A 16,445-nucleotide genomic window follows, 5' to 3' on the forward strand; every position below is an offset into this window, starting at 1 on the left:
TACCCAATAGTGACTTCTATCTATATTTATTCTTTGGATTATGTTTGTTTCACAACCAAATGGTCCCATATTGTGGGAAATTCTAAATTGCCATTATTGTTATATTTCATCCATTACTACCCTTATATTCAGATTCAACCACTAAGTTTTAAGAGAAATAGTAAACGAAAAAATAGTCAAATAATCTAAATCTGAAACAGTTTCAACATCTCTGACGACATAAGACTTTCTGACTAAACACAACTTTCAGCACGAAGACCATTTATCCTTTCTCCCACCTTCCCCTAAAGTAATTTCAGTATCGAAAATCATGACCTGGACTATCTGCATGCATGTCCATGCAGTCATTGAAGTTTGCTGAGTTGGTATCCCTGTTTTGGAGATGACAATAGTTTGTCTCACTATTCCGAGGTCCTTGGTAGCCCCCTTGTGATACCGATTGGTGATAGGACTGAATGCTCCGCCGAACCGGGCTGGAAAGAGCATTTGAGAATACTGAGTTCTTAGGCTGATTATCAGATTGCCCAGAACGAACTCCATGGCCCACCGTTGCCATCCTAAATGGACCAGAAGAGACAGGGGAACCCAAAATAGTCGGGTGCATTGCATTCTGGGCGTGCTGGTTTTGAAATGGAAGCCTGGGTGACATTGGGGGCTCATCTGCTCCATGTTCAAGCTCATTCTGCAAAAAACAATTAAAAACATAAAGTCACTTCCTTTAGCTTGCCTTCCCTGCATTTGGCATCACCGAAAAGTGGGGGCCATAGAAGTAGTTAAACCTACCTCGAAGAAGATAACTGGAAATGTAAGAGATATCACCTACTGAAGCTGTACAAATTTATCCATTGTAATATGCAGCACATCCATTCAATATGGACCCATCTCATATGATAATCATAACCTAATATTATGTGTACAAATATCTAGTTCCAATCATTTCACAAATTTGCTAGACAATCATTTCTGTTAGTCCCGTTATTTAGATGCAATGATCTTCCTATCTCAGAGCATACATGTAAATGTGTAGTGTGACTGAACGTTGGACTTTGATACAACAGAAATAATCAAATCATTTGTGCATCTAAGGCAATTCTGTGTAAGAAAAGGCAAGATTCTGAGTCGGCACATTGTCTGACACCACCTGGTCAGATAGATACAAGGTAGTCGACACTATTGGGCCTCCCAAGGCAAAACAAGGAACAAGCGATGTATAGCATACAGTTGTTTTTACCTCGTTAACACTTGTTGATAGTCAGATACTCCTTGCTTAATGTAGAGACGGGGAAATGAAGGGGATAAATAAATAAGAGTCATGGTTAGCGGGTAGTGTGTACAATTTCATCAGAGTACATTTTCATCTTTCTCAACAAGTATTGTAAACTGAGCAACTGAAAATTATAGAAAACATATAGATACATTCATCGCAATCATATATTTTAAAACAGTAATTCAATGGATTTGTGTTATTCAGTCCCCTTCCTGCAGATTTTTATAGCCATATAATGTCAGCAAAAAAATAAAAGAAGACCACCTCTTTATATTTGTCAAAAAAAAAAAAAGGACCACCTTCTAGATTCTGTCATGGTAAAATTCACAGAAGAGAGGACAGTACTAGTGGATGATTCAGAACCACCTGACGTTTCAATCATAGAAATTTTGTATATCCATCTGGCAACCAACCACCAGGGGTGAAACAAGATGTCTACTAGAGAGACTATATTCTTCTAAAACCAAGGGAGGGGTGGCTTGATACGGTCCTACCCTAAGAGCATTAGAATTAGATTGGTCATCATATTCTTCAAATTTTGACTAATATGTAACTTTTTCACCTTTAGCTAATCATTCAAAACTTGAAGTCTACATTGGATTAGTCATCACACTCTCTATAATAATAAAATTTTATTATTTTTTATTATTTATATTTTTTTAATTAATTTTTATTTTATTTTCATAATTTTCAATAACCTCCAACAAATCATATTCATTTTTATTTTCACAATCCAACAATCTATAATATAATAATCTCATATGTATATAGATGGTAAAATCTCATATGAATAAAAACATCATATCTATAATATAATAATCTTAAAAAATACTTTTAGACTTGCTATAGTGCTTTTCATATTTGAAAAAAATAATGGATTTACTGTAACTTATAGTTTGGATGAAAACAATTTAGCTAATTCAATGTGGAGCAAATATAGATGATATTTGCTAAATTTGAAAATGAAAAGGCATTTGGCTAATCCAATACCAATGCTCAAGCATTTTTTGCATGAAGAGGCATACATAATTTTAACATGTATGAGAACAGGAATCAATTATTATTTGGAGCTCTTGAAGATATTCGACTCTTTCTTTCACTACTCCCAGATGTGAGTTGTGCATCTAAGAGCAGGGTAGCCAGATATCCTCATTTTTTTATGAGCATATATAATTCCAATACCTGCAAGAGATTTAGACGTATGATTCCCCCACCCTCCCTTGTTTGTGGGGGAAGTTATGTTGGTAGATATGTTCTTTTTCATTTTTTTTAGTGCCTATGACATCAATAGTTCATAACTTTGTACTTTGTAGTGACCAGCATGTAGTAGTTTTTTAACAAGAGCTACTTGTTGTTCCTGTTATAGCAACGCCACATGTCCAACTAAAGTAGTGGACCCAACAAGTTTTATAAAAGATGGCAAGAACAAAGGAATTCAACTCTTCAGAAATTCAAACTTCTGTTTGAAATCTCCTTCAACAGCCAAAAGGAGAAAGTTTGGTGGGGGGAGTAAAATGCAACTCATTTTCAATGAGGAGATACTCGTTGCCTCACATCAGCAGCTCATAAGGATTGTACTGGACATATGCAAGCATATGGACACTTTAAACCATAAGAAATTCTGTTCCCCTGGTGCATTTTTTTGCACATTTCCTCACATCATAGGACTTTATGGCTGACCCCAACGACTTCTTTTTTCTTTAGCAAGCTTAATAACCTTAAAATCTTTCAGAAAAACTGTTTGTTTCCATTGAATGAAATTGAAGCTTCATCAACAAACGTAAAAAGAGGAAAACAAAACAATGCTGTACAATAAAAACCTATCCTAAATTGTAAAATTTCGTTGTCATGATCCTATGAACCCCTCCTACAGTGATTTAAGTGATAAAAAAAGTGGGACTGATAACCGATTGCCATCCTCTCATCATCAAACTACCTGTCTTCCAATATGTAAGTCCACATGCTACGGATTTGCATAAAGGAAGACAAGGAGTTTGCTCGTAAGTGCTGCTAATTGTTTACTTCTAAACACATGGCCCATCAAATTTAGAAGCATATGGCAACATGCACCAGAAAGCCAACAACAATAGAGCGACAGAAAGAGGTTTCTAAAATGCAACTCAAGCTACAGAACACCAGCATTGCAAGTTGCAACAATCTAGCACAAAGGTTAGATATAAAATTAGCAGAGACATGATAACTATTAAGGAAGTTATACCACAGCAGAATAAGAAACATTAAATAATGGCAAGCTAAGAAACCTGCAAATAAGAAACGATATCCATTGTTGTCACTCTTGATCCCTCTTCTTGTTGTCTCAAAACCAATTGATATAGTTTGTCCTGCAATGTATTAAGGAGAGAGAAAAGGTGTTATTTAACATAACGGCTACAAGAAATTACCAAAATTGACATCTAAAGAAAGAGAAAATATCCATTAACAATTACAACCAAGGGGAAAATTGCTGACATCAAGCAACATTCAGATCTTATCCACGGTTGGCTATTTTCACAAGAATGCACACCCAAAAGAAAACGAAAACAACCATCAGCAATAATACACAAATAAAATCCACATATCAAGCCATGTAATGCAAAGCAAAAAAGACATGCCGCCACATTCTGCCATAATCACCAGATGAAGGGAGAAGCTCCACCCCCTCTTCCAAAAATCAGGTCCTCCCTCTCCATCTTCTCCTTTTTTCCTCCCCATTCTTGCCCTTTTTCCCCCACATTCTTTGCTTTTTTTTGTTCCTTCCCAAGTCATAGGAGACTAGATCTAGGGCATATGGTTCGCCCTAAAATCACAAGGATGCAACCAATGCAATCTTTGTCCCTTCCTTGACTACTGGCAACAAAAAAGTAGGGTCTTCCACCGGCACCCAGCCCTGACCCATATGTCCCCTATTCCAAGTCTTTTTTGTGCCAACTGCTCCTAGATGGCCACTGGTTGGCATACTGGCCCTATTTCCTCGTTTTCCTTTCTTTCTTTCTTTTTTTTCTTGCTTTTCATCTCCTAAACTTCGAACCACAAATATGAACCAATTCGCCGCTCCCAGCCTCCATGCATTGATCGCATGTTTTTTTTTTATAAATTAAAAAGAAATTTTTTAATCCACATTCTTAGGCATAGCCTAAGTACACGGGGAGTATTCAAGAGAAAACACCTAATTACAAGCTAAGAGATGGAAAAAGCAAAATAGAAATCATGAAAACAAGTCCCATCTAATACAATAGCCGATGCCCAAAGTAACAACGTATGGAAGAAAAATCTCTAATCCCTCCCAACAAACGTTCTCTATCTTCGAAACAACATATGTTCCTCTCATCCCATATACACCACATAAGACATAATAGCACCATATTCCAAACAGCTGCAATTTGACGATTACCCTGTGCTCCTCTCTAACAAGTCAGTAGATCCACCACCCTTCTAGGCATCACCCAGACAATACCAAGCCTACTAAAAATATCATCCCACAGAACCTTTGCCACTAGTGATACTGCGATAACCATTTTCCTAAAAGTGCCATATTAAAAATTCTACCCCTAAACCTCCACAAGAGATTGGGGTGCAAATCTTGTCCCATTTAAGTAAATGAAACTTTTTTTCATCCCCCAAGCCACCCCACAAGCAAGCACTAAAGATCTTTTCCATTTTGCCACCTCTGCATGTAAAGGAAATAAAGATAGAAAATACATAGGGAGGTTAGATAAAGTACTCTTAATTAAGGTGAGTCTTCCCCCTTAAGACAAATAAATCCTTTTACATCCAGCCAATCTCCTCTCTATCTTTTCAATAACACCATCCCACATTGCCTTATACTTGTGAGGAGCCCCCAAAGGAAGACCAAAGTACTTCATTGGCAAAGATGAAACCATACAACCCAAAATATTAACCAAGCCCCCTATATTATGTACCAAACCAACAGGTACCATTTTAGACTTCAAAAAATTCACCTTTAGGCCTGAAACAGCTTCAAAACAAAGCTAAAGGGCCTGCAACGAACAAATATGGTCAAACTCAGGCTCACAAATAATTAAGGTGTCATCAACAAAGAGGATCCACTGATCGCATGATTTCCCCAACCCGTGATCTTCTAGAGCCACCCAACCTCGACCCCCTACTGCGCACCATGAGCCACACAGGCCTCCACACCATCATCCAAAATATGGCTGTCAATCCCACATCCTCTCCCAATCACTCCTTTCATCTAAGCTGCAGATATTAGGATTTCCATTGTCTTTCTTTGTTTTTGTTTTTTGTGTATTTTGCATAGCTTCAAGCTTCACTCAAGATTAGAGTGCGAAGAGAAAGTTAATTCATAACCAACATAAGCAATTTATGTAAGGAAGCTTCAAGCTTCCCTTAAGAGTAGGGTGCAAAGAGCAATTGCTTCATGTGATTGATGTGTTTAAGAGAGTTTCTAGTGTGCTGGTTAGGCTGGTGAGTTTTGACCGTATATTTTTTTTGTCTATGTATAAGCTTGCTAGATGTTAAGGTGTTGTGCCGTCAAACTGTATTAGAATGGTTACATTCTTGTATCATTTTAGTAGTAAAAGATAGTTTATTCCTGAATAAAGGAGGCCTCCTTCATAAGTCTCACCATGTGTCTTCTAAGTAGTACAACATAAAAGTACTACAATTCCTGTGGTTGTCTATCTTCCAAGCTTTGAATAAACATAAGTCATCATTATCCCAAAAATAACAAAACCCCAGCATTTCCTAACGAGCACATACACCATAAATTCCTTTATGCAAGATGACAGATGATTTCTAACAATGCTCCTGAATATCTGAAAAAAAATTGATACAACTTTGAACCGTGTTTTGGATAAACAAAGACAAATCTATCATAAAATCAAATTTGGAATCAAGAGCCTTTGAGTATTGAAATAAAAGCACGCATCTATTTAAAGACGGCACTCGAGGTCCATGTAACCTTGAGCAAGTGTGGCCTTATGCCCTTATATATTCCGAGTCAACATGAACCCTCTTCACGGACTAGAGTACATGGTATAACCTTTGTACGGAAAAATTAGCATGCTTCCTCTCCTATAAAAGCCATAAGCTCCTTAATTTTAATTCAACACCCCGTTCAGAAGGATCGGCAAAACAAAATTAACCAAGCAATGTGACTCCATAATAAGCAAGGAAGAAGCAGTATTGTATAAACAAAATTAATATGAAGCAAAAATGTAGAAGGAAAATGACCACCTAAGAAACCAAATATCAAATAGCATCCTTGGATCTTTGATAAAATGCAGGAAATCGTTAAAAAAAAAAAAAAAAAAAAGTATAAAAAAAATCCGAGTTTCTTGATATTTTAAACCCAACAAACAAGAGCCACATATAAGACCGCCTTCTGCAACTAGACGGGCAGTTAATAGAAGCAGAGAACTGAGAACTCAATTAAAAAAAAGCAAGTAATGGAAAATAACAAATTTTATAGGGAACCAAAAAGATTGTAATATGCCAAAAACGATAGAATTACTAAAACCCATCGATCAAACATACAGACAACCATAACAAAGTGAACCCATTGGGATCAAACCGGCTACATGAATACATACGTAAGATGAAAAGGCCATAAAAAAGGGAAAAGGAAGAGGGAAATTGGAAGAGGAAAGAACCAGCGCGTGACGTTCACCGGCTTGGAAGGAGAGGCGCTGTTGGTTCATTGAGTGGGTGTAGAGCTGGGAAAGGGAGTTAGCGGCGCTGCAGAAGCTGGTGTAGATGCTACGATCCACCTCATCGAGGCGCGTGGCATCTGACTTCCTCTTCTTCGCCATGGTCGATGAGAATTTCTTCCGTCTTGGAGCAGCTCGCCCGTGAAAGAAAATGGATGTAATGTTATATATTTGAGGAGAATGAGAGTTGCACTTGCGGATGGTTAAAGAAACCGACGAAGCTCTTTTTGTATTGTGGACCGAGGTGGAACACCGAAGTGATGACGTGGAAGAAAAGTTGGAGCAAAAGGTAATGCTTTGCCACGTCATCTATTTTTTGTTCCCACTACACCCTATTTGTTTTTTTTTTTTTTTAAATCCCGAAGTAATCGAAGAAGTTAGATCAATAGGGTAATAGAAAGGCCTTCAGCATCAACTTCTAAACTACTTAAAATAAAATCCGGGGGTTGTGCCACCATTGAACAGTATTATCCACCCAATGTGCATTTCGAGCCAAACGATGCGCTGCCTCATTTCCCTGCCAAGCAACGTGAAGAACGTCAATTGAATGAAATTAAACATTAGTTTATTTTTAGAGATGAGATGAAATTAAAATTAAAAAATTAAATAAAATATTGTTAAAATATATTTTTTAATATTATTTTTATTTTAAGATTTGAAAAAATTAAATTATTTATTTTATTTTGTATTAAAAATTAAAAAAATTGTAATGATTAGATGAGATGAGATATTTTTTAAAAACAATCGAGACCTAAGATAATAAGGCCTGAATCTCCCATATCAAAGGACTATAGCTAGATTCTTCTTCTCAACTTGATCTAATAGCTTTTACAAAAACAAGTGAATCTCCTTCAAGGATCAAATAGATATTCTCATATGATGGATCAATTGTTATCCCCTCGAAGCAGCAAGCGCCTCTATTTCCTCCCCCATATAAATGTCTTTTTCCCTTCTCGATATAGCTATAATCATGCCACCAAATTCATCCAGCAAGATAGCTCCCACCCTAGATTGATTTTGTCGAGTGAAAACAACCCCCATAGTCTCCACTTCCCAACTTGTGGGGCTTTCCAAGAAAACGTAGATAGCATTTTATTAACCTGGTGTTGTTTGGGAATAATCTAATAATTTTCAACATAAGAAAAACAGTTCCCAACTACATCAAAAAGAGAGGTATCACTTTGCTAAAAAAAATTCAGATTTTGAAACTACCTGGAGTTGTATTGCTGCCTAGACCAGATTATCAAATCGAGTATGTAATTCCTATGTAAGCATATCTTTATCAAAGTATATTGCCCAAATTTTAGAAATACATTTGCAGTGACACAAAATATGGAGAATATCTTCAACAAGCTCATTACAAAAATACACATACTAGAGGCTAGTATATGATGATGAGAAAGATGGTTTTTTGTAGGGAAACTATCATTGCAAACCCTCCATAAAAGAATCTTAACTTTATTTGTTAGCTGCAACTTCCATAAAACCTTCCAAAATAATCTTTGTGAATGATCAGACAGGCGAGTACCAACTTCATTCCCCTTTCTGAATTACATTACTAAATGATATGCTGACTTAACACTGAATATGTCATTATGTGTACAACCACATACTAGCTTATCAACATTCCGATGGGAAAATAAGGAAATATTAAGGATTTTCGAGAATTTCCAAGGCCTTAAAAGGAAGAAATACATGTTTCATCAAGTCTGAGTTCCACCTACCTGATTATAAATGATCCAATAATTAAGAAACACATGCATCAACAAATAATAAATTGCATCCAATAATAAATTTCTTGGTCAGCAAATTTGGTAGCCAATTATCTGACCATATACAAATCTGGTCCCCTCTTGCAATACACCATAAACATGTAGATTGCACCACATGTTTGACTTCACAAATACTACACCACACATAAGAAGGTTAAAAATTCAAATATAAAAAATCAGAGTTCAAAAAATATTTAGCCTTAAAGATAGCATAGAAAAGAGAATTATGGTGTACTTGTAGTCGCCATCCTTGCTTAGCCAAGAGAGTCAAATTAAAAGCCTCCAAATCACGACATCCCATACCACTAGAAAATTTTGGATGGCACAGTTGCTTCCAACTCACCCTTCTTTCATTCTCTCGTTGCCCCTGCCAAAACCATGCAATCAATCCCTTAGTTTCTTGACAAAATCCTTTTAGTTGTTTGAATCAACTCATAGCATAATTGGGGATAGCCTAAACAACAGTCTTAATTAAGACTTCATGACCAGCTTGAGATAATAGATTCTCCTTCCACCTTTGAGTTTTGTCCAAATCTTATCCTTAATCTCCCAGGAAGTTTGAAGTTTTGATCTACCAATGAAAGAAGGCAATCCAAGGTACTTAGCACAATGATTCATGACCGTCACATTCGTGTTATGACTAAAGAGTAGTTCAATTTTCTCCCAATTCAACTGTTGACTAGGGGTGTCAAATCGTGTTAATAGGTTGTATTCGTGTCGTGTCAAGATATGTATATTATACTATATGGTTCAACTCTAACCTGACCCGTTAAACTTATCGTGACAAAAACTCAAACCCTAACATGACCCATTACATAACAGGTCGTGTCGTGTCAACCCGTTTTAACCTATTTATGTAAATGGGTTGAACAAACTCGAAATTAACTCATTTGACCTAGTTAAGTTTAGCATAATTTTATATAAATGTTAAAATTACAATATGTATAAAAAAAATATAAAACCAACTACAAGTCTAAAATTACAATCTAAACAATAAAAATATCGAAATTAAAATCATAACAATTTTATTTTTAGGCATAAGAGTATAATTGTAACTTTAATTTTTTTAACGGGTTGACCCGTTAAGCAATTGTGTCTTAACGGGTCAACCCGTTTTGACCCGAACCCGTTAAAACTAAACACTAATCCGTTTTTATCATGTCGTGTTCGTGTTCGTATTGGGTTAACAGGTTATTTCACATATTGCCACCCCTACTATTGACCCGAGGCAACAACATAAATAGACAAGATATTCTGAATATGCACATTCTCCACAACAGAAGCCCGACAAAAAATAATGCTATCATCAGCAAAAAAATAAGTGACTTACTCGTGGAGCTCTAATGCAAATACTTACACCATTTACCAAATTTTTCATGTTTGCCCTTTGCAACATAGCAGACAAAGCCTCAGCACAAATAACAAATAGATAAGGGGAGAGAGGGCAACCTTGTCAAAGTCCACGTGTGGGTTTAATTGAATCCAAATGGGCCCCATTGGTTATGAAGCTGTAGTTACGAACATCATAATAAGAATAATAAAATCATTATCAAAGCCCAATTTAAATAGAATATTCTAAAAAAAAAATACTTAACACGATCATAAACTTCACTCATATCTAACTTGATGGATATGAACCCTTTTCTACACCCCTCTTCATTCTTCTAATCACATCCACTGTTTCACAAGTCATCATAACGTTGTTCGTAATTAGTCACCCCGGGACAAAAGCACATTGTGATGATGAAATAACTCCCAATAAAATCACCTTTAGCCCGTATTTTTCCAATAATCACATAGTACCAATAATAGGTTTTCCAACCAAATGCCAGTATTTTTTTTTTTTAAAGCAAGCACACTATACTGACTAGAGAGTTTTGTGCTTGCATCTGAAACACCGCTTCTCTGATCTCAACTTCATTAAAAGAGCGTATAAAATCCTCATTCATGAAATCTGATAGGTGTGGTTGTACAGAACTCAATGCAATATCAATGTCAAAGGGATTAGTAGAAGCAAACAGATTCTCAAAGTAAGAAGTGATCATATTACGTAAAGCATGTCCTTTATAAGAGACTTTAGCATCATCCTTAAGACTGGTAATCAAATTACAGTGTCTCCTCTGTGATGCTTTAAAACGGAAAGTTTTTTGTATTTTGGTCCCCAGCTTCCAACCAATTCACTCTAGATCGTTGTCTCCACTTCAATTCCTCTTTCTTCAATAGGATATTAATATCATTCCCGACATGACAAATAGCCTGAGAAGAAATTAAAGAAGTTGGAGTAGACTACAATAACTCTAAGTCCCTCCTCTTTACAACCAATTTGTTCCTTACATGTCCAAAGTTAGATCGGCTCCAATTAGTGAGATTGGATTGACACTTCTTAAGTTTATCCATCAGAGAGTCTAACTGGCATAACTTCCATGAAGATTCAATTGTTTCCTCACATCTCTTCTCTTCAACCCACATAGCCTTAAATCTAAACACGTGTTTAGAGTGATGTGCAACAAGGCTCATATCTACTATGTTTAATAGTAAAACAACTGTGGTCCAAAATAGAAGTTACAATATTATGAATCTTAAATGTTGGATATTTTTTAAGCCAATAAGAACTACTAGTAAATCAATCCAATCTCTCTTTTATTAAAGCTTCACCTTCTCTTAAATTGTTCCATGTGAATAAAGGCCCAATTGCATCTAGACTACGTAAATGACAATAGTCTAATGAGGATTGAAAGTTAGAAATATGTTTTGTTGGTCTTACCCTCCCACCCATTTTCTCATATTGATGTACAATCTCATTGAAATCCCCAAAACACAACCATGGTGCATTTGACTGATTCTTCAAGTATCTCATTAAATCCCACATTTTATGGCTTTGACTAGTAATTGGATTGCCATATATCCCATTTAATCTCCAACTTCCATCAATAACAGGATCCACAATATACGTATCAAAATGAAATTTTGAGTAAGAGCATAAAGAAAGTTGTACCCCTCTTTCGCCAGAAAAGATGTAGTCTTCCACTCCGTCCTAAACTAGCCACCACAAGGAAGCATGAATAGCCAAACTAGTATTTGAGCCACTCCATTCGAAGGGTATCAAAATGAGTCTCCACAATGAAGACTATGTCGGGATCTTCCCTCTGAAGCAAATCTCAGAGGGCATGAACTCCTCGAGGGTTTCCAAGCCTTCAAGAGTTCCAACTCATAATCTTCATGGAGTACGATAGGGCTGATCAGCAGCCACCGCCGATAAAACAGGAATTTCCACCATAGCGTCTCCATCGATAGATTTCAGCCTCTTCAGTTTGCCAGCTTCAAAAGACTGATTTAGTTGTTTCTGACTATATTGACGTTTTGAAGGAACCACCGGTGACTGAGTCTGTGCAACACGTCGAGAATAATTTCCAATTTTTAGAGAGGTTTTTTCCCGTCGTGCTGAAGAACTAATAGGGTGATCAGATTTTGCTAAGGCTTCAATTGAAGGTAAAAGACCCAACCATGACTGAGGCCAAGGAACATCTGGGCTAAGCCCATTAGGGCTTGTTGTGTTTGAAGAGGGACAATTACTCAACGGTTGAAGAAGTTTCACAAACTGCTTTGCAGAGGCAACCACTGGTAGGTTCGGAGAGGTGATAGAATCCACCATCGGTGATCTCGTTGAGGACAAACTCCGATGACGATCATGCTCCAAGTCTGCAATTGAAGGTGATCCCTCATGTCGGTCCTGCTTCATTTCTCCACGTGAACGACTCTTCAATGAAGTATTTCCAACTCTTAGCCACAGTCCATAAGGAAACCCATTGGTATCAAACTGGTCTTTATGTTGAATCCACAGTAAACAATCCCGATCGCCATGTCCAAGGAGGCCACAACAATAGCAGAATTGGGGTAGACGCTTATATTTAAAATGAACCCAAACATAGTCAGAACAACCCAAAGCTACATGTTTACCACGAGGCAATGGCTGACATATATCCAAGGAAATATGAACTCGAACAAATCCACCCCACCCAGGCTATAACTCAAGCTTATCAATATCTTCTACATGACCCACAATTTTAGCAATTTTCCTCACAGCCCCAGAGTTCATACCATCCATAGGAAGATCATAAATTCGTACCCAAAAAGAAGCAAATGATATCGAAACTTTTGAAACTTGCAATGAGCCGTCATAGTTAGAAAGAATCACCAAATTGTTTCCAAACATCCAAGGGCCATTATTCACAATGCATTCTTTTTCACCTAGTTTGGAAAAGGCTGCTAAGAACAAATTCTCTCCCATGTCATATACTTGAAAGCCATTGGTTGGACGCCATAGATTTTTCATCATCGTCTTAAAAGCCTCATTGTTATAAAACTTCAGAGTAAGAAGTTTGAACAACAGACACTGCTTGGTGTCGAATTGTTTGTTGGATTTCAAATGATCAGATATACATACATCATGTTTCTCATAATCAGATAGGGACAATGTCTTCCAACATTTAGAAATATCTTTAACCATTATGATATCTTCAATCGAAATCAAACAACAACCTTGAAAAGATAATCACATACTCTCAATAAGAGAGAAAACTCTCATTAAGAGAGAAAAGCACCAGAGAATCACAAGAACACAAGCTTGTATGTTGGAGCAAGAATTGAAATCTCCCAAGTAAGAATCATCTAAATTGCTAAAGCGATTTTACTGAAAGACTGTTGGAATAGTATTTTGAATATTTTAGGTTGACAAAGACATTTTTGTATGTAAATAAGTTGAAATATAAAATGTGAGTTTAGATAGGCTCACAATCGTCCCAAAACACTCGGGCCAAATTGTTAATCAACCAAAATAATATAAGAAGGGCATAGATGAAGAGATAAGTCACACTAATGGATTAGTGCCAATTCCATTTTTGTTGGCCTAGGGATATTATTAGTCAAGAAAAATGTGACCTCGAGGATGGTTGGGGGGTTAGCAATGAGAGGATTGTCAAGGACTTATAGTGTAGTTGTTGATGTAATTTTCAACAATGCCTCCACTGAGTTCCCCGAAATTCCTGTTGTAGTTGTAGTTGCAGGTGGGTGTTCCTTTCCAACCACCACAAAAAATTTAGTATTTTTTCAAGAATTTTTTTTCTCAAGGCACACCATGGTGGAAAATACAGGGCTCTTCACACAAAGGATGTCCATGAAAAATGAATCAAGCTGTTGCAGCGAAATCAGGTCCGGCGATTGAAAATTCACTAGTAAAAATGATATTTTTGGGCAACTTTTTGTCCCCGCAAATAAGCCCGTCAGAAAAGGGCCAGAAATCTCAACTTTGTTAAATGTTGTGGCGATAATGAATCGCGACAAATAATTTGAAAATAAATACTAGCACTTTTTCTCAAAGGCACAATGTATTTCCCTTACAATTATTTATACTATTTATTTTCTATTAATCTTTTATTTCAATTGGATTTATCTCTACCATTAGATTTAAATCAACCCCAAATGTAAGGTTAGGATCTAATTTCTCAAAATCCTAATTTTCCTTCATTTTCTTCCCTCTTTTCTCTTCTTTCTTTTCTCCCCCTCCCACTGCACTGTCTTGTCTAGCTTGTGCCTAGCACCCTCTGCCTCCATTCTCTCACACCGACCACCACCAACAGCCACAAAGTCACCATGAACAGCAGCCACCGCAAGGCTCACGCATGGCCAACCACCCTCCACGTAGTCACTATCGAACACCACCCAACCCAACCGTTCTCTCTCTATTGACCTCTGTTTCCGTCTATGTTTTCTCCCTCAGTCGCCATCCTTGCGCATTGTGCCACCAGGCCACCACTAGACCGTATCACTCTCAGAACTCCTCTCTCTAGATTTCTACCTTTCCCTCGTGATCTCCCCAACCATAGAGTGCTGCCGTGAGCCACTCCTTCACACCCAACACTGCCGTTGCCCAGAACCGACACCGACTCCTCAAACCTCTAGCCCCCACCCTACCATTTCCTTCACCCATGGCCATAACCATTGAACCTAGTGGAGAACCTCGTAACCCTCCTCCAAATAGCCCTCAATCAGCCGTGAATGTCTGCCAAAAACCACCCAGCCCCTCTATCAGTGTCTCCAGCCATGACAGTCTGAGACCTCCACCATCACATTCTCTATTTTAAACACCACAGTGAGCCACCAAATCCCGACATTTTCGTGCACCAAACCTGTCCTCTGTCTCAACTGTGCAAGTCTACCAAGAACCCCCACACGACATCCCTTTGATTTATTATATATTTCTATCCCTTACATTTAGAAAATATTATATTGTGAAGCTAAAATTATATTGTGTTGAATTGGACAGATTTTCTATATATATATTGGCTGTGCCAATTGTGGTAGATTTGAAGAAGTGAAGTATGGTTGAGATAGAATTGGAGTTGTAGGTGAAGTGTGAAGATTGTGAAGTAGGGGGTTCTGTTGGTTTTTTGTTTGTGGATTTTGAACGGGCCATGGGTTTAGTATGTTTCTTTGGTGTTGTTTTGTTGTATATTTAGTTTAAATGGATAATGAGTTTAATTATATGTGTGTGTAGTTGCATGATATGGTGTTGATTCCATGAAGCAAGGAAGTTTGTAGTTGAGCTAGCAAAGTTTTGTAAATTGGTAGGTTGTTGGATATTGAGTTTATATGTGCAAGAAATTGATAGTATGCAAGAAATTGGTAGGTTGTTTGTGTTGGATTGATGTACATGGGCAACAAGTATGTTAGTATGTTTTATGAATTTAAGTTGTACATATGAAAGATTGGAGTGGGATGATGTGAGTTAGTACAAAATTATTGAAGTGATATATGGTTGTGTTTTTGTGGAGCCATGGATTGTAACTTAGCAAATTTCATGTGTTGGATGTGTTGGTTTGGATTGCAATAGAGTGGATGGTATACATTTGGATAGATTTAATGTTTAATCTTTGACTTTAGGTGTGCTTAATGTTTGAGTATGTAAATGTTATGGATTTAATATATAAATCTATTGGTCTGGGAAGATGGTTTTGCTAAGGGCTACAACCAGAGCTCATTTTCAAGATGTCCCATGAGATCTACAACCATGAAGAAGGGTTAGTGATAGCTATATATTTAATATATAAATCCATAAACTCTCAATTATAACTCTGTGTGGTTGTACTGAATTAGCCCCATACATCACTTAGAAAGAAAGCAACATGATGTGCTTTGCTTCTGTATGTGGTTGGACTCTGATCAGTGCATAATCCAGGAAGATAAAGGCATGGTATTTTTATTGCATTTCACTTAGAAGGGTTCCCTTTATAATTGTGAGGCTTTAAATACATTAATAAGGTCAGAAAGTTGCATGGTATTTTTATCTTTGATTCTCTGACTTCTGTGTTTTCATTTATGTTTTTTTTTTTTTTTTTCGTTTTAAATTTTGAGTAATGCGGTTTTATTTTTGTGCCTTATTATCTTATTGCAAGAAATGATAGTGGAAGACATGCATATACATATATATTCATATCCAACAATAGCTATCCTAAGATAAAAGGGCCACAATAGAGCAAGTTGAATCAGATGTAAATGAATTATAGAATTAGAGAAGAAACAATTGAATAACAAATACTTATGATGCAATAGCCGTCCACACATTTTTAAATTTTTTACAATTTTATTAAATTTTATATAAAATAAAATAAATAATTTAATTTTTTAAAATTTTAAAATAAAAATAATATTAAAAATATA

The 16,445-nt window shown here is 36.7% G+C and overlaps 1 protein-coding gene across 1 annotated transcript; it reads right to left on the minus strand.

Annotated features, from left to right (window-relative positions):
• Nucleotides 1-7,153, minus strand: LOC109009983. Its single transcript, XM_018990668.2, has 3 exons — nt 6,901-7,153; nt 3,529-3,609; nt 1-682 (listed from the first exon to the last, which is right to left on the minus strand). Exons 1-3 carry the CDS (start codon nt 7,057-7,059, stop codon nt 296-298), a joined length of 627 nt encoding a protein of 208 aa, XP_018846213.1. The 5' UTR covers nt 7,060-7,153; the 3' UTR covers nt 1-295.
• Nucleotides 7,154-16,445: the final 9,292 nt, after the last annotated feature.

Source organism: Juglans regia, chromosome 10, assembly GCF_001411555.2.
Source record: "Juglans regia cultivar Chandler chromosome 10, Walnut 2.0, whole genome shotgun sequence".
Classification (NCBI taxonomy): domain Eukaryota; kingdom Viridiplantae; phylum Streptophyta; class Magnoliopsida; order Fagales; family Juglandaceae; genus Juglans; species Juglans regia.

What these genes read in the sequence shown, in the direction of transcription:
- LOC109009983 (XM_018990668.2), bottom strand. Translation starts at nt 7,059, where the DNA reads ATGGCGAAGAAGAGGAAGTCAGATGCCACGCGCCTCGATGAGGTGGAT. An exon ending in CCGGTGAACGTCACGCGCTG is followed by an intron (nt 3,610 to 6,900) that starts GTTCTTTCCTCT and finishes AATACATTGCAG; the next exon opens with GACAAACTATATCAATTGGT. An exon ending in ATATCGTTTCTTATTTGCAG is followed by an intron (nt 683 to 3,528) that starts GTTTCTTAGCTT and finishes TGTTTTTTGCAG; the next exon opens with AATGAGCTTGAACATGGAGC.